This window comes from Pituophis catenifer, unplaced genomic scaffold (assembly GCF_029215685.1).
Source record: "Pituophis catenifer annectens isolate HBS135680 unplaced genomic scaffold, rPitCat1.0.hap2 SCAF_7, whole genome shotgun sequence".
Taxonomy (NCBI): domain Eukaryota; kingdom Metazoa; phylum Chordata; class Lepidosauria; order Squamata; family Colubridae; genus Pituophis; species Pituophis catenifer.
The window spans coordinates 59,844,158-59,862,595 of NW_027256887.1; the positions used below are offsets into that span (position 1 = coordinate 59,844,158).

At 37.6% G+C, this 18,438-nt stretch overlaps 1 protein-coding gene across 1 annotated transcript in view; it reads right to left on the reverse strand.

Moving 5' to 3' along the window:
• Positions 1-7,838: 7,838 nt before the first annotated feature.
• ACO2 (aconitase 2) overlaps positions 7,839-18,438 on the reverse strand; it is a 28,271-nt gene continuing 17,671 nt past the window's right edge. The window contains exons 13-18 of the mRNA XM_070946695.1: positions 17,921-18,043; positions 17,038-17,193; positions 13,961-14,152; positions 12,328-12,460; positions 9,603-9,724; positions 7,839-8,314 (exon numbers count right to left, since the gene is read on the reverse strand). Coding sequence (XP_070802796.1) covers positions 8,177-8,314; positions 9,603-9,724; positions 12,328-12,460; positions 13,961-14,152; positions 17,038-17,193; positions 17,921-18,043 — 864 coding nt within the window. The 3' untranslated portion in view covers positions 7,839-8,176. The remainder of the gene's footprint in view (positions 8,315-9,602; positions 9,725-12,327; positions 12,461-13,960; positions 14,153-17,037; positions 17,194-17,920; positions 18,044-18,438) is intronic.

Sequence of the window (18,438 nt, forward strand, 5' to 3'; positions counted from 1 at the left end):
CTTGAGATGAGTTGGACTAGTTGAGTCTCAGGCAAGTTAGTGAATACATCCAGTACATACTGTACTAGCAACCCATGCCTCGGGAGTATTTCTTACTGGGTAGGAAAGCGGAGGTAGATCTCACACATTTGCTAATAGCTGAATAAAAGAGAAGATGGCTTTATTAGGAATTGCATACTATATAAAGGTAAGAACCACCCAGGTGCTGACATTGCCTTTCCTACACAACCTTCAAAAGCAACAGATCCTGCACTCTTTTGTGGCTGGCCAATTCCAGCCATGTCTGCTTATTTCCATAGTAAGATTTCTTGCCAGCTACTATTATGCATGTTCAGTGTCCACTAAGCAAAATAATAAGGTCCACAAAGCTATCGAGGTTCTGTTTGCCGAACATACTAAAAAAACCTAGTTAACTACCTACTACAAAAATGAAGTCTGCAATTCTATTCTCATCTAATGAGGATGAGGACTTTCTAAAATTGGGACTTCACATGCGTTTGCCTATCTAACCCAGTATGGTTTTCTGCAATCTTCTGCAATCTGACCTCTTGCAGAACAATCCAGGTTTGTTGGGACGGTAATTTGCATCATCCCTCTCGCTGTCCTAGCTAGATGATACTGTTGTAGAGTACCAGTTGTAAAGGAATCTGGCTACTTTAGCAGTCACTATCCAGGTAATAGGATAATTCTCTTTTAGAACCTTATCTTTTGGGAGGACGGGGCCTGGTGAGGCAAGTCTGATGTGGTAGTGACCTTTGCAAAGATTCAGCCTACTTTTTCCTTTTTACAGCTGCAGCAGTTAACATAAAAATATGTTTGTGACTAAACCTTGCAGAAGCTTGGTGGACCTACAGTGTTTTTGCATTTTTATGTATCAGGCACACAGACTTACTCCCAAAGAAGGAAAAGGTTATAAATAATAGCTTTTGTTTTGCCATAAAATTCAATTATGTAAACCTGGGTCATCTGGGAACAACAAATTAGTACAAAACTATATGTAGCCCAAGGGTTGCAAGTTCCCCACCTGTCTTAAATGGAAATAGTAGCAAAGTTAGCTTTTTCTGCATGCAAATCATGTGTTTGTTATGCCCCGTAGAGATAATGGGGGAAAGAACTCTGGGAAACTATTTTGGTTCATCTTTGAAGCATTCAAAATATAGAAACATCTAGACTAGAACTTTAAAATTCCATGTGGGATCACTTCTCTATTATCTTAGAAGGACAAACTGTTTTCTGAATAAAATTGATGGTCTCCCAGGCTTCAGCATATCTAGACAATTGCTTATACAGATCAGTGTTTTTTTCACATCTGTTATTAACATTTTTTTCCATGGCTTTAGCTGGAGAAGATTGCTGGGCTCTGCATACACAAAAGAAGGCTATTCCATGTGCCAAGATGCTTCCATTCACAACAGATTGTATCTGAGACCTGAATATAAATCTCCTCCACTGAAGGAGGGGAGATTTTATACCAGTGAACAGAATTTCTATCAAAAGAAATTAAGCAGTTCTTCCTTTTGTGTGGCTGAGGCTTCCTCCTTCTCTCCACTCCCACCCCTTTTTTCATATTAATTGAGAATTATGTATCAATCATATGAGGATTCAAAGTCTCCCCACCAAGATATAATTGATACCTTTTAATATTTGTTCACGTTTATAAACTAATGGTTATTTCATTGTTGGAATTTAAATGTTATGTGGCTTTGTCCAAAAGGCATCCATTCCTATTTAAATCTAGAGGAAAAAGGAGGAAAGAAGTGAGAACAGTTTACTTGTACATTAGGGTTGAACTTTCTCAGAAGAGAAAGTAATTTTTTGTTCAAAATAGTTATTTAAGTATTGCATAAACAAATAAATATAAATGCTCATAGAAATCTAAGCATTAAAACATCTGTTTATCCTGGGTGCATGGCAAATTATACCTAACGATGGTATTATTAATAGAGAGATCAGCACATTTCTAATTTGCTTCATTGTTTGGACCATTTTTACTCCATTCTGTTTTTTTTTTTACTAGAATAACCAACCAAAGAAAAATACAAATGTATGCCACAACATTAAAATAGCCTGACAATCTCAGCATTGATAACCATTGTGATTTAAAAAGGGGGGGAAGGAAATGCTACAAAATAATGTTAAAAACATTTATCATGTTGCTTGTTTCTTATTCTACTCCTAAGGGTTCCTAAGATGGATAATAATGAAAATAATGAAAACATATATAAGATAAATATAAAGCTATATTAAAAATACTAGGAAAACTAAAGTATTACAAAACCTAGATTTAAATGAGGTAAAACTAATGTAAAAGATATACTTGGGTAAATCTACATGTTTTCATCATGTGGTAATTGAGATCAGGATAGAGAGTTGCTCTCAGAAATGTATGCAGGAGCCCCAACCCAATAGAGACTATGGATTGGCTATTTGGGAGACTTGTGGCTTTCAGAGGCACAACTTTCTAGTTACCTGGATGGAGACCCTACTGGTGAAGGTGGAATCCAAGGCTGTTATTAGTATTGTCTTTATGATCAATAGGAGCTTCCCCCACTCAGCTGCTTAATTGTCAATGGTTGACAATGGGGTTTCCCAGACTTATAATGCTAGCTAGGAGATTTCAACCTGCTTTCATTGTAGGTGACTCATCAGCAGCTAACGAAGCATCAATCATGGGCCTGATCCTAGTCACTTAGAGCCTGACAAAGAGCAGAGATCACACTCTAGTTATTCTTTTTTGGTTCAGAGCAGTAGCAATATGATCTGGATGGGGGCAGAGGGACATGTTAACAATCCCTTGCCATAGTCAGACTACTATTAGACTGTTTGGAGGTCTTAATAGCTGCTGCTGCCACCACATCACCTCTCCATAGGGAGGTAGAACTTATTTTGGTCCATTTACGGCAGTTTTATGGACCCTGTTGGATCTCAAAGGGAGCTTTTAGATTGTTCCTGAGACTCTTGTGTATGGTTTAAAGGAAGCCTTTCATGGAATGAAAGAGTGAAGACATTCTTAGATTGCATTGGATCTGTGCAAATCCGTTGATGTAAAAAATATAGAGTTAGCATGGCACTGATTATATATATCCCTTCTCACCCCTATGTGAGTGGGTGGTATATGTCTTCATCAAACTTGGGTTCTCTACCAGAGTCCTGGGAGTTTGTGGGTTCTGAGCAGTATCTTAGCTGTTACTAGCACTGTTCACTTCTGGATAGAGAGCTAATATTATTCCTGGGATCTGCGGGAGCCATTCTCCCAGTTTAAGAGTCACAGCCTAAAGTCACAATGCTCCTACTTCCACTGAGACTACTTTGAATTTTATTTTCCACATCCTCTCTAGTTCCTCCTTCAACCCCGGTATTCTCCAGCTTTTCATAGTTTTTCTTCCTGATGTTGCTGTTATCTGGCACCATTATATCTATCATCCCCACTGTCTATTGTCCAGTGATATCCAGTACTTGCCTGTCTGTATGGATCTGGAAGTTCCACAGGATGTTCTTATTCTCCACAACCTTCTATGGAATCTCCCATTCTGGACTTGGGAGAATCTAGTCCATACAGTGTGTAGATTGTTCCTGTACACATTGCCAGCTACTTGTTCAGTGTATGTTGTTCCTGTCTGAATCTTACACCCTGCTATTGTGTGTTAGACTCCCTCTCAGGCCTCTCTGCATAGTTTGCACCTTGGATCCTGTCCAGTGTGGCAGTGCTTCTGGTGAATCTAGTCCTTAGCGCCTGTTCTTATGCTGCAATGATCAGCGCCTCACTGCTGTCTCTTAGTCAAGCCCTTTCTAGTTGCTCATAGAATTTCCTAGTCTGCCGTCGTAGCTTGCTATCAATAGAACATCCCACACAGCAGCGGTCCCCAATCTTTTTGGCTGCATAGACCAGTGGTGGTACGTGGCGGGGTGGGGAGAGGAGGGGATGAGTTTGTGTGCTCAACCTAATCCTGTGAATGAGCAAATGAAGCTTTGTGCACTCGTCCACTGCTTATGCAGCCTGGTTCCCAACGGGCAGCGGCCAGGTAGCAGGCTGCAGTCCAGGGGTTGGGGCCCCCTGGTATACAAGGTCTTTTTCTTACCATGGCACTTCCTCTGCTTCATCTTCCTCCCAGGTCTACTGCTGCCTCAACAGCTCATTTTACTTATGTATTCCTGGATGTTCTGGGTTTTGTCCAGGGCAGGGGCTTTGACACTCACCAGACTCTACCTGCCGTCTTTCTGGTTGGTATACAGATTTTGGGAATTGGTAACAGTACTGCTGGTAGTTCCAGCCCATCAGTCTTAACTACCTTCCCTCTCTTAAGTACCATATGGCCACGCTTCTCCAATCCAAATGACATCCCAGTGTCTTCCCTGTAGATCCATGTCAAGTGGACCAGCAAGCCAATGTTGACACTTAGCAAACAACTTAATGTCATCCATGTAAAAAAATAATATAAAAATGGGATTTGTTTTGTTGGCTCGAGATAGGCAGTATAGTACTTCTTTTCTAACATCACAGGATATGCATTTTGTTTTATTCTTAAGAAAATAAAACATTTATTGAGGGAAGAGATATAGAAGCAAGCAGTATGAAAGTAATCAGCTGTTTTATTGTTTTCACAGTAGCAAGCATTTAAACCAATTCTGACACTCTGAAGGGATTAACATATGGGGTACCAATGTGCTGTCTTATTAGTCTTGGACTTTCAGCAAAAGCTATGGCCGGAAAAGAAACTTGGTATTGTATTGCTACTAATCTCATTATATTGATTGATTGAATTTATATTGCCATCTATTTGCCCATGGCGACTCAAGGCGGCTTACAGAATATAAAACCACATTTAAAACAATAAAACTAATAAAAAGAATCGAATAAATTAATATAGTATAATAAAATCACACCCCCACCCCCACCCGAGCGACAGCAGATCACACAACCCATTTAATGGGCTCCATCCCACTCTGGGTTCCCCGAGCCCACTGGTAGAACCAGATCTTCAGTGCCTGGTTTGGACTGGTTTGAATCTCATCAGTGTGCAAATAACATAAAACCAAAAATGAATGAGCCTCATATTGACAATATAGACTAGATTGCAAGGCAGCTGAAAAAGTTAACAGTACAAGTAGAAACCATTCAGCTGCCCTATCTTCATGTCTTGTTATGTTCCTGTAAGCAAATGATTAAGAGTATTGTATTTAGTTTGGTTAGGTAGGTGGCCTGTATTCTACTGTGCAAAACGAGCTAAGTTTTATTGGAAACTATTGACAGATAACAGCTACATTTTTATTTTGGTTCAGAACGCAATGTGTCCATGAGTTACTTTAAAAAAAAAATAATCCAGCTTTCTCAACCAAGTTTCTGTGTTAGGAAGCGGTGGTTGTTCCTATGTTGCTATTTAGAAAAATCTTGCTTTTTCCTGGACATTGCATCTATCTTTAGGCAATGGTGTTTCTTGCCTTTTCAAGAACAAATATGACATAGCAGTGAAACAAAATACTAAAATCTATTACAAAAACTATCTTGTTTATGAGTAGTTTTACATCTGTAGTTAAAACTATTAGATATACATATAATTCTATGCAATTAGTTTTTCACTACACAACTTGTAATTCACACTTCATTAGTGCAAGAAATATCAAGATTCTAAAGCTACTACACTATGCTCAACATAGCTCAAAATTAATTTGTCCCATCATCAATAACTAATGAAGCACATCCCTCTCTAATAGCAGGAGTTTAGCTGATTGATAAGCATAGCCAAGAGAGCCTGCAATTCTTACATCCCACTTAAAAAGAAAATACTGGCACCTTTCAAGCAGAGGCAGATACATTTTAGAGGAAAAATGGGAAGCAGTTTCATAAATGCCAAAATACCTCTGTTTGGGGGTAGTTATGTTCATTTGTTTTGTTTTTGAAGATGAACTTATTTGTGTTCAGTGCTCATCTCACTGTGCTCAATTTTTCAGGACGGAAAAGTCTCATGCACAATACTTGAAGCAGGAAATAGCATTAATTTCTAACGTTGATACAAATATTATGAGAGCCAAATTGGTCAAATGGCTAAGGCACCAAGCATATAAGTACTATGAAACCAAGTTTGGTCTACTTATTAAGGCCCCCGACTAGAAACCATGAGATTTTGAGCCCTAATCCTGCTATAGGCATGAAAGCCAGCTGGGTGATTTTCAGTCAGTCACTTTCTTGTAACCCAACTCATCTCAAAGCTTTGTTGCTATGGAGAAAATAGGAGGAAGATTAGGTATGTTTGCTGCCTTGAATTATTTATAAAAATAATAAAAGCAGGGTAAAAATATCTAAATATTATCAATTTGGTTTTGACTTTTTCATATGGTTTGTCGGTTACAGTAGTATCTTTCCCTGCATAAATGTAATATGTTGTTTAGCTTATCCATAATTCATCAGCTTGGATAGTTAAGTATTCCAGGCCTCTAGAAATTTAGGGGATGACTATGTTTAATAATTTTGATCACTTGAAAAGCTGTAATTTTCAAGAATTTACTAAGTACAACAGCAAACTGTATCAGAGCAGCACTCAGTGATTTCAGGAAGATGTTAATAGCACTTTAATTAATATTCATAGCATGGCTCAATACTGAGAAATATGATAAACTGCTTTCATTGCATAAAAATGTATTCTATGTCAAAAATTAGTTTTAGGAATATTCTCTGAAAACTCTTTATGTTGATGTAAAAATAGGAAGGTGCTGACAATTTAGACATGCAGATTGAATAAAAACATGCCCTCAAACTATTCTGTGAAAGGTATAGGTCATTCCAGAATGATCCCAAAGCATTAATATTTGTTGTATAGGAAACAGATGATATGAAAAGCAGCTGAACTCTGAATCAATGCCATTGATATTTTGGAAATAATTTAGAGTGTTTTGGCTATAAACCAATCATCTGATAATCTGTTTATATTTGATTAATAATCTCCATCATCCACTATGAAGACAGTTCTTGATCATCTTGGCTGAATGTGATGGGCATTGAAATATATCCCAAAGACACCAGGGGAATTCCACTACATGAATGTGTCTTAATATGAAATAATTTCACACTATGTTTTTAAAAGAGTCACTTAAACACAATCGGGAAGCAGTGAGAGGTGGCAGGCTCATAGCATCACTAAGACATCTTTTTGTGAACTAATCTATTTCTCAGTAGGAAACAGAAAACTACAATAACGACAACAGAGCTATACCTAAAATATATAAAATAAGCCCCCTCTGAAAATAAGCCCTTCCCGAAAATATTTAAATGCATGCGCAGCCGGTCCCCACCATTTCCTCTGGTTTCCTCCATGTGCTCCAAAATAATAAGACTGCCCCGAAAATAAGGCCAAGCACTTATTTCGGGGTTCAAAAAAATATAAGACATGGTCTTATTTTCAGGGAAACATGGTAGTAAACAGGATTATAAGAAGTTACCACTAAAATTATTTTCAATTTTTCCTGCTTCTTTTAAAAGTAAGACATAGGGATGGGATGGGTAGGCACATTATAAAAGAAGAGAAATGAGACATTTAGAGCTGAGCCACAGGTAGAAATTTCTGTCAAATGGGAAAAGATCTACTTGATATATGGAAATATCAATATGCTGTCAGTTTCATATTGCAGCAGAAATTATTCATAGATCAGGATGTTTACTGAAACTCTTTAAGACAAATAAGGTTGTAATCAAAATTAAAATTTTCATGATTCCAGGTGTATACATATTATTTATGGTACTTATATTGCTAAGTTTTCAAACAACCCACTCTCAATTTTAGCTCCACACTCATGCTTCCATTCCTCACAAACTTGAACAAAGTGCTACTAGGGACGCTCAACAATCAGGTATGTCAGTTACAATTTTATTTTCCACAAGAGCAATAATCATCTAATTTTTCATTCTTTTGTCATCACTGAAATTACTGGGCAAGAAAATAATTGAAAAATAAATATGAAGCAATATTAGACAACCGAAAACAGGCAGTAATGAAAGATAGAACTGTATAATGGACAAAAGAAGAGAAAGAAAATACTTTTATTGGTGTAGGCAAGTGAGTTGAAATGAATAGGAAGCTAAAGTTACATTTGATCACATACATTTATTCTCAAGAATTGTTGTGGAATTGCACTTTAATGGAAATTACTCATCAAGTCCACTGGATACATTATGTGTGTAGATTCAGTGCTTCTGTAGCTCTTTCATTCTGTTGAGTGCACTACCAGCTTTGAACCACTCAATCTGAGTCTCATTGAAGGTGTGGTTCAATGTTATTGTTTCTTGGCTCCCATTAGGATGTTTAATGATGCATTTCAGGGGCTGTTGGAGAAATTAGAGAAATATATATATTTTTGGACTTCCTATGATAAGTATGCATTTTGTTAAATCATCATTAACTCTGCTGGTTTTTAGACATCTGATATCCTCTAAAACATTTACCACAGGAATTTAGGAACATATAGTTTCTGAATTTAGGGGTCCACATAATATGCCACAATTTATTCCCTCATTTGATCATTTAGCAAATCTTACCAAATATTGAACACAAAATATGTAAGGATCCAGGTACTGTGCTAGACTTGGCAGAACACAGCATTTCCCCTAGTAGGCCTCTTAAATTAAATATTTTACTTTAACCCATTAATGTTAAGACACACCAGCCAAGAAATGCTGCTCTCCCCCATTTTAATATCCCTGCAATGCTTCAAATCTCAATAGTGCTCTGGAATGCTCCTGCATCAAGGCTGAAGAAGTTTAGAGAAGCACCACCAAGTGAGTGTAGCTGCTTCAGCACATGAAGCATTGGCAAGTATTCAGTTTCCACTCTCAACACTAGATTTGAAAAAAAATACTTAATTCTTCCCCAAAATACAATAAGTATTCTTTAAATTCATGTATAACAAAATATTTTGTTGAAAGAAAGAGGAAAAAACACAACTACTAGAGTGAAGAAACACTAGCCACCATATATGATTTCTAAATATACTAGGGCTATGCAAAGCATTTTGTTTTGTTTCAAACATGAAATTTCACAAAATTTAAAAATGTTCCATTTTGAATATGAAACTGCTTCTGAGGTGTTTCAAGCCCCAAACAGTCTCGACACCTGTCCAAGCCTGAGGTACTTCCAAAATGCATGGAATAGCTTGTCTTGAACTCAAAACACCAGTTTGCTACTCTCAACAATAAAAATTTATCTTCCAAATGTTTTGTACACTCTTCTAATTTCCTGTAGATTTGAATATTTCTGAGAATTCAAGTTATTTGCAGTACGGTTGTAATAATATTTATTATTATTATCTTCTATACTCTTCCCTTTTATTGGTATTATTATGATTATGATTATTCTGTTGCTTTGCATGTACACTGAGAGCTTATGCACTAGAGACAAATTCCTTGTGTGTCTAATTACACTTGGCCAAATAAAGTATTCAGTTTCATTTGATATAAGTTGTATTTTTAATATGTAAAATTCAGCAAAAAGTATTAATGTATTTTCAAATACATTGTTTCATTATCAGAACCCTGAAATACAGTAGTTCATGATAAAGAAGGTACAAGAAAATGAGTTGGAGAAGGAGTATGGCTGAGAGCTGGGACCATTTACCTTTCCGGGGGCAAAATCTTTTAGACCCACAATGCTTAGCTTGTCCACAGGGTGAATCTTGTCATAATCAGCTGGATCAGCAAATGTTAGTGGCAAGAGTCCTTGCTTCTTCAAATTGGTTTCTGTTAAAAGATTTAAATTTAATATATTAGAATGTGCATTCCAGTAGACTATTGCAAAGAGCAAAACCGCAATGCTATTTGTGCATTTTGCAATATGCCTTGCATCTCATCATCACAAGTACCTTCAAATATTTATGAAATTGATTGCTTATCACCCTACTTGCATCTAATTTTGTTAAATTGATAGGAATGGTAGTTGTACTATCACAAAGTAACATTTTCATTTTTCACTGAAAGATGAAATTGACAGGAAATTAACTCCACCTCTTCAATGGCAGAGTTTAAGATCTTTTTCCTGCCATGTGCAGAAAACTCCATTCCATAAAAGCAGACATGCCATCCTACCACCAGCTTGCTTTGGAGTACAATATATATAGATCCTCTCTCACTGAGACAACCCTTAGTTCCCTAACCCGCTTAACCAGCATTAGCACTATCAAATGATTGCCATCAATTGAAGTATTAACAGGCTGTGTACTTTACTGAGGTACTTTTAAAAATTGCTGAGATTTTAAAGGCTAGATCAGTAGTTCCCAACCTTTTTTTGGCCATGCCCCACCTAAGCATTTCTAAAATCCTGATCCCCCACCCCCCGATGACATATAATTCTTACTATTCAAAAAGTGAACTCCTACTCACACAGAGGAAGCCTAAAAGGTCATTAACTTGGTTTAAGTAAAGTTCCAATTGCCCCCATTAAAAATCAAATTGCTCCCCTATGGGGCGTGGGCCCCACCTTGGGAACCACTGGGCTAGGTGGTTGAGGAAACCAGAAGGAATTAAAGATCACAATGAGAGAAGAGCATTTGAATTTACTAATACAAAATGGAACAAAATACTTTAACATACTGAAGAATAATTGTGAACAATGGATCCATAAACTAATTTTTAAAATGTCTGACATTATGGATAGGCTATGTTTGGAATGATATGGAAAGACATATTATACTGGATATACAAATGAAACTGGATGATATCTTCCTACCTCCTTGTTTGATTGGTTGTTTTGGGGTTGATGCTTGGGATTAGATCCTAAAGATTGGTCACCCTCCCCCTCCCTCGTTTTATTTAAAGCCCTTTGGATAAACTGAGCCAATCATTTTCCAAATACATTCTTCCCGGTTATTGTGAGGTGCAGCCCATGACTTACCAGAAGCCCTTGATGTAGATAATACAGACTGTGGTCTAAGAATCAAAAGTTCTCTTGATGGCACCATCTCTTAAGCCAGTGGTTTATTTCTAAAATTCTTTGTTCCCTCATTGGATGTGGACTTTTCATTAGAAGCACCAATGAAAACATCACCTGTGCTTCTAACTCCTTAAATTTCTTGCTGCTCATAGTTTCCTGATATTGTTTTCAGGGTCATTATCATGTCATTCATCCCCACATGAACGAGCAGAAAGGGATAGTAAACTGTAGGCTTGATTATTTTAGTAAGGCTCTCAGCCACATCTTTGATTTTGCTCCAGGGAGACAACATACCTCCCTAAAATGACTGACGAGTCTCAGGCTGCTGATTCCGGTCCCCTGATAAGTGAATCTCCTACTATTACCAACACTCGGCTTTTTTTTCTTGGGAAAGTATGGGCTACTTTTCTTCCTGTCATAGGAACACTTGATGATGTCCCTTCTCAAGGTATCTGCATGCTGTTGTGGCTCCGATCACCGAGCCTGTGTTATCAGCAGGAGAGGACTCCGAGAGTGAAGGAGAGGAGTTGGCAAGGCCTCCCTCTCCAGGACCCTCCTCTCTGGCAATGCTTCCGGTGTCCTCCGAAGGCCAAGAGATAGGCCCGGGGCCAAGCACTTCCACGCAACCGCAGGTGGACAGTAATGATGATGATGATGAGTCTTGGCTGGACCCTCGACAGCGTCGCAGAGATAAGCGCGCGCAGCAGAGGAAGAGGCGTGCCAGGGATTAGGCTGAGTCACTGGACCACACCCCACAGGGTGTAAAAGGGGGTGTGGTGGCCGTTCAAGCTCTGTGACGAGCAAAAACTGATATTGAACAAACCTCTCTGCATTGCTGGACTTTTTGAATATTCTCTTATCTGTTGTGTGTTGGCTTTGAAAAACACTCCCTTCGTAAGTAAAAGACTCTTGGCAGCCAGCCACTGGGTTGCTGCCAAGTCTGCTCTTAGAGAAACCTTTGTCGGCTGGTTTATTTCACTATTGACTGTCTGTGGGGGTGCGTGTGTGAGACGGGGACAGAACACATGCTTTCTTTAAGGATGAGGATATAAAATCGATTGCTTAGCTCCAGTGGGACTGCATTGAATTGGGCTAAACTAGGCAGCAGGTACAAGTATTGACAACAATTCAAAACTTATCAATTGTAACAGTATATACTCCTAAACAATTTTTATCTTATTTACTTATTTAAGTTTTTACATTTATACCACAATAAGGAAATAATCTCATTCTTACTTTGTCTTGAGTTTTATTAGATTTTATTAACATTGCTTTTTCTCTATCTCCACCAATTGCCTGAAGATATACAAGAAAGTCAAACTAAATATGAATTCTATTATTCTGGTGAGCAAAATATCTTATACATCTAATAGCCTTGTAGCAGCAGTTGTTTTGCAGAAAGTGGCAGTCTTACCATGAATCCTGGCAAAGCTCTTGACAATAATGGCCCTTCCTCCTAGATGTCGCGGCTCCAACGCTGCATGTTCCCGACTTGAGCCTTCCCCGTAGTTTTCATCTCCAACAACAATCCATTTAACATTATGTTTCTGAAACAAACAAAATATTTATTCAATAGTGTAATACATAATAATATTATGTATAATACATACATAAATTATGTCAGGAAGCAAAGCAAAAAATAAGTCTGTTACTCTATTGTTCTTTGAAAAAAATGGTAAGAACAACAATGAATGATTGCATCTGAAAACTTACTTGAGAGCTATGAAAATGGGAAAAGCATACATCCAGTTGTAAAATGTTGGAAGGAGACTAGTAATTGGTAAATTTCCAAAAAATCGTAAGTTGTCTTTCAAAAAAATATTGTGTTGCCATCAGGGAAAGCATACGATACTGGTATATATTTCTTTTAAGCAACTGCCTGTTTTTCCTCTCTCACAAAGCCATCAAGATAGAACTACCCACAATGGTCTGTGAAGTTATAAAGAATGCCATCTGCATACCAGGATTGGGCAACCTCTGGCTGGTATTTCAGCAATACCACGGCCCTCTTTTCTTTTTTTTTTAATTTGATTTATATGTCGCCCTTCTCCGGAGACTCAGGGCGGCTTACAATGCGTTAAGCAATAGCCTTCATACTTTTGTATATTTATACAAAGTCAGCTTATTGCCCCCACAAACTGGGTCCTCAATTTACCTACCTTAGAAAGGATGGAAGGCTGAGTCAACCTTGAGCCTGGTGAGATTTGAACTTAACAGTAATTGCAGACAGCTGGTGTTAATCACAATGCTATTAGTCTGCTGAGCCACCAGGCCCTCTTGCAAAACTCTGCCCAAATGTTCAGAGAAAGGTGGTATATGGAGCTTTCTCTACCTCTTCCATTTCTCAGACAAAGCTTTTGGGTACTTAGGCTGCAAAGGCCTGGCACTAAAAGACACATCCTCGACCTCCAACCCTCTGGTGCAGGACCTTTCCAGACAGCAGCATGCATAGAGGATTTCACCCTATCCCCTAACACATCTGGCCTGCTGGAGAACACCTAGAGAGACCCTTGTGTCAGATTTTGTTTTCAGCTTCCTAGCATCCTAAGAATAAATAAGTAGTGGCAATGTTTTATTTAATGTAAACACCAAGGAAAGACATTTTCATTCTCAAGTTTGAATGCATTTAAATGTGTAGGCCTGTTATCTTGTGTCAATTACTCTAGTGAAGTGAGCACAAATGTAACTAAGGAAAACATTAACATAATAACAAAGTGTTCACAGTTAAGAGAAGGGGCAGAAAAGTTCTCATACTGAGTTAGACCCAATTTAATATTCTCTATTTTAAGTGACAGTTATTCTAGGTTTTCTGACAGAGCTCTTTCCCAGTGTTTCCAAGAGCCATCTAAAAAAACAGAAAAATTCTAATGACGGTCAAGGTCTCAGATCTACCCAGAACATCCACTATTTTCAGTTCTGGACTTCTGTTCTGAGCATATGGTCTCTGGCTCCTCACAGCATCTGAATAGCTGTATTGAAAAACAGTCTCTTTCTGCTGCTACACACACACATCGTGCCTAAAATACAATTAAATTTCAGAGCCTTACCTTGTAGTAACGGGCTGTGTCAGGAACAGGTCCAAACTCCTGTGTTAATGCATTTCTAACTGAGTTTGCCTTGTCATTTTCAATATTTATAGCTCCAATCAATAGATTGTTTGAAATGTTGTCCAGGTGCCCACGGAATTTGAGCCAGGGGCCTGCTGCTGAAATGTGGTCAGTTGTACATTTCCCTTTTACCTGAATGCAAGATAATTTCAGACATTCAGTCTGCATAAAAAGAGCATTCTGACAGCATCAAGCAATTCTTTAGGACCCCAACATTTATTTTACCCTCTGGATCATTACCTTGTAGCATGAAGCAGCTTGCGCATCCCAAGGAAGCTCTGAGCTATACCATTGGGAGTATACATTTCCAGAAGGGTCATCCATTCATCCATGACAGGCAGGTTATAGACAAGGGATCAAACTAAATATGATCCACTGGAGAAGGAAATGCAACCCCCTCCAGTATTCTGCCAAGAAAACCAAATGGATATTCACAACCAAGACAATGTAAACATGATATGGAAGATGAGCCCACAAGATCAGATAGTATCCAACAAGCTACTGAGGAAGACCAGAGGGCAAGTACGAGTAGCAATTATGAAAGCCAAAAGAATGTGTAGTTGCTAATATGCCAGAGACAAAAAGAAAGTTCTTTGCTGTAAATATATATAAATAAAAAACCCACTAGTATGTAGAATGTAGAACCATGAACAAACAAACATGATGTCAGAGCAGAAACTCAAGATTCAACATTGATATTCAGGGACTCAACAAACTGAAGCAGATCGGAATGGGTCATTTCACATTAGAAGAACACCCGATCTTCTACTATGGACAAAGGAAAAAATAGAGAAGAAATGGAGCAGCTACCATTATTAATAAAAGGTTGTCAGAGTCAATGCTCAGATACAACCCCCACAAAATGACAAAATACTATAAGTTTACATCCAAGGCAAGCCAACTAGCATTATAGTGGATCAAGTCTATATTCCAACCACATATGCAGAGGAAGTAGAGACTGGATGATTCTATAGTAACTTGAAATGCTTTCTTGATGCAACACCGAAATGGACACTCCTTATAGGTATACCGGAATACTAACGTTGGGAACGAAATAGCATTTGGAATAATGGAAAAATGTGGTCTTTGTATACAAACTGAAGCAGGAAACTTAGTAATAGATTTCTTTCAAGACAATTAGACATTTGCCTTCTTTCAAGAACCTACAATACACCTTTATATATGGATATCACTGGATGACAAACACCTACATCAAATTGACTATGTAAGACACCAGGCTAGAACTCATGAGATTCTGACTTCTAAACTTTAAGCATGAAAGCTGGGTGGGCGACTTTGGGCCATTCTGTCTTTCTCAGCCTAATCCATCTCATGGAGTTGTTGTTGTGGGGAAAATAGGAGGAGAAAGGAATATTAGGTATGCTTGCTGCCTTGAATTATTTATAAAAATAATAAATGTGGAAATAAAAACAAATGCATAATCTGCAAGTACTACTGTATTCAATCAGCAAAAAAAGAAGATATGTTGCTGTCTTAGGTTATAAACTTCCATTTGCAAAATTACAATTTAAATTAATGAAAACAGAGTCATACCAATGAGATAAGACCCAAGTAATATTCAATATGATTGTAGGGTGAAGATAAAGTAGATTTAATTGGTTAGATTTGATAAATAAGAATGCCTGAAGAACACTAGACTGAAAAGATGAAACAAAAAAAACATCCTGTAAAAGAAGAAAGTGAAGTTGCTGTCTGCTGACATATTGCAAACAGGACATATTTTCAATGCTGAGGAAAGACAGAAAGCAAAAGATGATAGAAATAGAAGAAAAATTGTCTAATTGAATTCCAGAAAACAACAAGAATCAAGAAGTTATACCTCAATAAGCAATGCATTGAAACTGAGGATAACAATCAAATGGAAAAGGCAAGTGATTTAACCTTTTATGCAATGGTTAGAAAATTTAAAGGAACATACACTCAGTCTCTGGCTAATAGACTAAGAATAATCCCACACTTTGGATTCTCCAAGCAGCGCACTGGAGAATAGCAACAGCAAGACTTATATACTTCACAGGCCGCTCTAAGTGGTTTACATAGTCAGCATATTTCCCCCAACAGTTTGGGTCCTCATTTTACTGATCTCAGAAGGATGGAAGGCTAAGTCAACCTTGAGTCATTCAGAATTGAACTTCTAGAGTAAACAATGAGTTAGCCTGTAGTACTGTATTCTAACCACTGCGCCATTACGGCTCCCCAAATTGATTATGCAAAGACTTATTCAATTAATCAAAACAGTGGAAATTGAAGATAAATGGCCCTAAAAATATCACTATACATAGAACTTCAGTAGTTAATTAACATCCAGCTGAATTGCTTAAACTTTTGCAAGATACTGCAATCAAAGTGCTACTTGCAATTTGCAAGTAAATATGGAAAATGTAGCAGCACCCAAGGCACCCTAAAGGATAAATTTATATTTCAATTCCAGAAAAGAGCAGTGGTAAGCCATGGTCCAACCACAAAACAACTATACTTATCTCAGAAATCAGTAAGATAACGTTCAAGATTTTACAGTTCAGCCTAGAACAGGAAGTGCCAGATGTACATGGTAGATTCAGAAGAGAAAGGGATACAGAAGAGAAAGATCACATGGCAAACATTCTGTAAATAATGGAAAAGGTAAGAAACTTCAAAAAAAGATTTTACTTCATTGATTGTTATGTAGTCCATAACAAATTGTGGATAACCTTGGATATACTGATAATCAAGTGTTGTGTTTGTATTATGACATGTGTGGATGTGTTATGACATAGAAGCAACAGTTTGAAAGAAATATAGAGCAACTCTACGATTCAAAATTGGAAGGAGAGCAACGCAGTTGTATGCTGTCACTACATAATTGGACCAATACTTATTTATTAGTTAGTTACTTAGTTATTTTTGTTCTTTGCATTAGAAATGCTTTATAAGAGCCTATATGAAAGTTTAGATATTATCAAATAATTGCACAAAACAAAGCTCTTCAGATTTATCTGTTTGCCTCCAGTTCTCACCTTTATGAGGATCAACATATCTTCCAGGTCCTTGCCATTCCACTTGTCAAAGGGCTCAAGCAGTTGCAAACGCTGGCTAGTGGGGCTCACATCCACATGTTGGCTACTACCATCCTTTGGAGGATACTGATAAGTATCCTGGCCTGGATCGAATTCCTAATAGAAAGTAGGAAAAAGTGACTGGAAAGAGGAAAGGAATATTATTTAGAAAGGAAAGACAAACACTAAGTGTTGGATGCACACTGTGTCTTGTGTATATCAATAAGCCAAATAAACTTTTATCACTTGAATCATTTTGCTCTAGCATCCTCAAGTATTATTGTATTGTTGTTATTTGTACTCAAATAATTTTCCTTTCTCCTTCCCTTTATTGAAAGCTTAAATTAATACTCTTCACCTATCTCACTTCAATGTAATACATTGAACTACATTGTAGTTCATGAGGATTACAACCTATAAGGTATCTATGGAGTATTTTGCGTTTTATACAGCTGTACTTAAGTAAGTGCTACATAGTTAGCCTACCTACCATACAAACAAAATTATATTGCCACACATCTAGTTAATGGAACTCTGTAGGGTAGCTAGAAAATAGAAAACATAATAAACAATCGAACTACATTAAAAAGAATCAAACTGATGCTCTTAAAAATAATTCCTTGCCAATATACTATATACACATATGTATGTGTAACCACCCATATATACACATCTCCATTAAAGTCCTCATACCAGTGCCTGGATGAAAAGCCAGGTTTATAGCTTTTTCAAGAAGGTTGTAACCATCCAAATCACTGGAAGGAGGCTGTTCATTAGGGAGTCACCACGACAGGGAACATACATGCTTCCTAGAATTTCTGAAGATTAAGAAAAAAATAAGTACCAATTTTGGCAACTCATCAGCATCAGGTGGCTCAAGCTTAAACTTCTTTCCATCTGCTCCTGTCAGTAAGTCAAGCTCCGGATTAAATTTCAAAGTGCCAGCAAGTGCCAGGGCTGTTACTATCTAGAAAATACAATCCATTATGAGTAAAAAAGGTTGTCTCATTTCTGTCTTATTATTTGCAAGTAATAGCATGCTAAGTATTTTTGTAACCATCATCCAGTACTCCAACTAAAACCCTGGCATTGTATGAAGAGAAATACCTGATTGGGGAAAGCTACTTGAAGCATGAAGTTCAAGTATTGGATGAGCAAAAATTGGAATATAGGTCCAGAATTGAATAAACAATCTAAATTAAGTAAAGGCCTCTGAGAAAAGGAGGCAATTGAAATACATTCTTTTTCTAATACAGATAGTCCTCAGTAGTTCATTCAGTGCTGGTTCAGTGCTGAACAGATGATGGTTATGACCAGTCATCAGAATTCCAGATTTCCAAGCACCCCTCACGGTCATATGAT